This window comes from Eimeria mitis, genomic scaffold (genome assembly GCF_000499745.2).
Source record: "Eimeria mitis Houghton genomic scaffold, Emh_scaff427, whole genome shotgun sequence".
Classification (NCBI taxonomy): domain Eukaryota; phylum Apicomplexa; class Conoidasida; order Eucoccidiorida; family Eimeriidae; genus Eimeria; species Eimeria mitis.
Genome location: NW_013572591.1, coordinates 4,531 through 5,279, shown reverse-complemented (window position 1 = coordinate 5,279; position 749 = coordinate 4,531). Strand labels below are relative to the sequence as shown.

Below are 749 nucleotides of genomic sequence, written 5' to 3'. Positions count from 1 at the left end.
GCTGCAGTTGTTGCTGCTGCAGTTGTTGCTGCTGCAGTTGTTGCTGCTGCAGTTGTTGCTGCTGCAGTTGCTGCTGCTTCAGTTTCTGTTGTATCATGTGTTGCTGTTTCATTTGCTGCAGCAGCAGCAGCTTTTGTTGCTGCAGCAGCAGCAGCAGCAGCAGCAGCAGCTGAGTCTTGTGTGTGTTGTGGTGTTTCTTCTGTACGTTGTGTGTAATCTGTTCTCTCTCCTTTTTCTGTTTCTTCTTCCTTTTCTTCTCCTGTTGCTGCTGCTGCTGTTGCTGCTGCTGCTGCTGCTGCGGTATCTGCTGCTGCGGCATCTGCTGCTGCTGCTGCTGCTGCTGCTGCTGCTGCTGCTGCATCTGCTGCAGTGTCTGATGAGGTGTACGTACACCAGGCGGGGGCCTCCCGCTGCAGCTGGCTGTCTCCAGCTGCCCATACACCCGAAAAAGAGGGGGAGAACTCTATCTGCTGCTGCTGCTGCTGCTGCTGCTGCTGCGTTGCAGCAGCAGCAGGTATATACCTGCTGCTCCCATCTGCTGCTGCTGTCTCTGCTGCTGCTGCTGCTGCTGCTGCAGATTGGGTTGGGGGTGTGAGAGTAGGGAAAAGACCTGTGCCAGTTGCTGCTGCTGCTGCAGCTTCTTGTGTGTCTGTTGCTGCTGCTGCTGCTGCTGCTTGTGGTGTTGCTGCGTCTGCTGCTGCTGTATCTCCCGCTGCAGCTTCTTGTGTGTCTGCTGCTGCTGCTGCTGT

General features: G+C 55.9%; 1 protein-coding gene across 1 annotated transcript in view; it reads right to left on the bottom strand.

Moving 5' to 3' along the window:
• The window catches only part of EMH_0011870 (uncharacterized protein), a gene marked incomplete at both ends in the record, with an annotated part of 5,154 nt that overhangs the window by 2,885 nt on the left and 1,520 nt on the right, over positions 1-749 (bottom strand). The window contains 2 exons of the mRNA XM_013499390.1: positions 3-430; positions 611-749. Coding sequence (XP_013354844.1) covers positions 3-430; positions 611-749 — 567 coding nt within the window. The remainder of the gene's footprint in view (positions 1-2; positions 431-610) is intronic.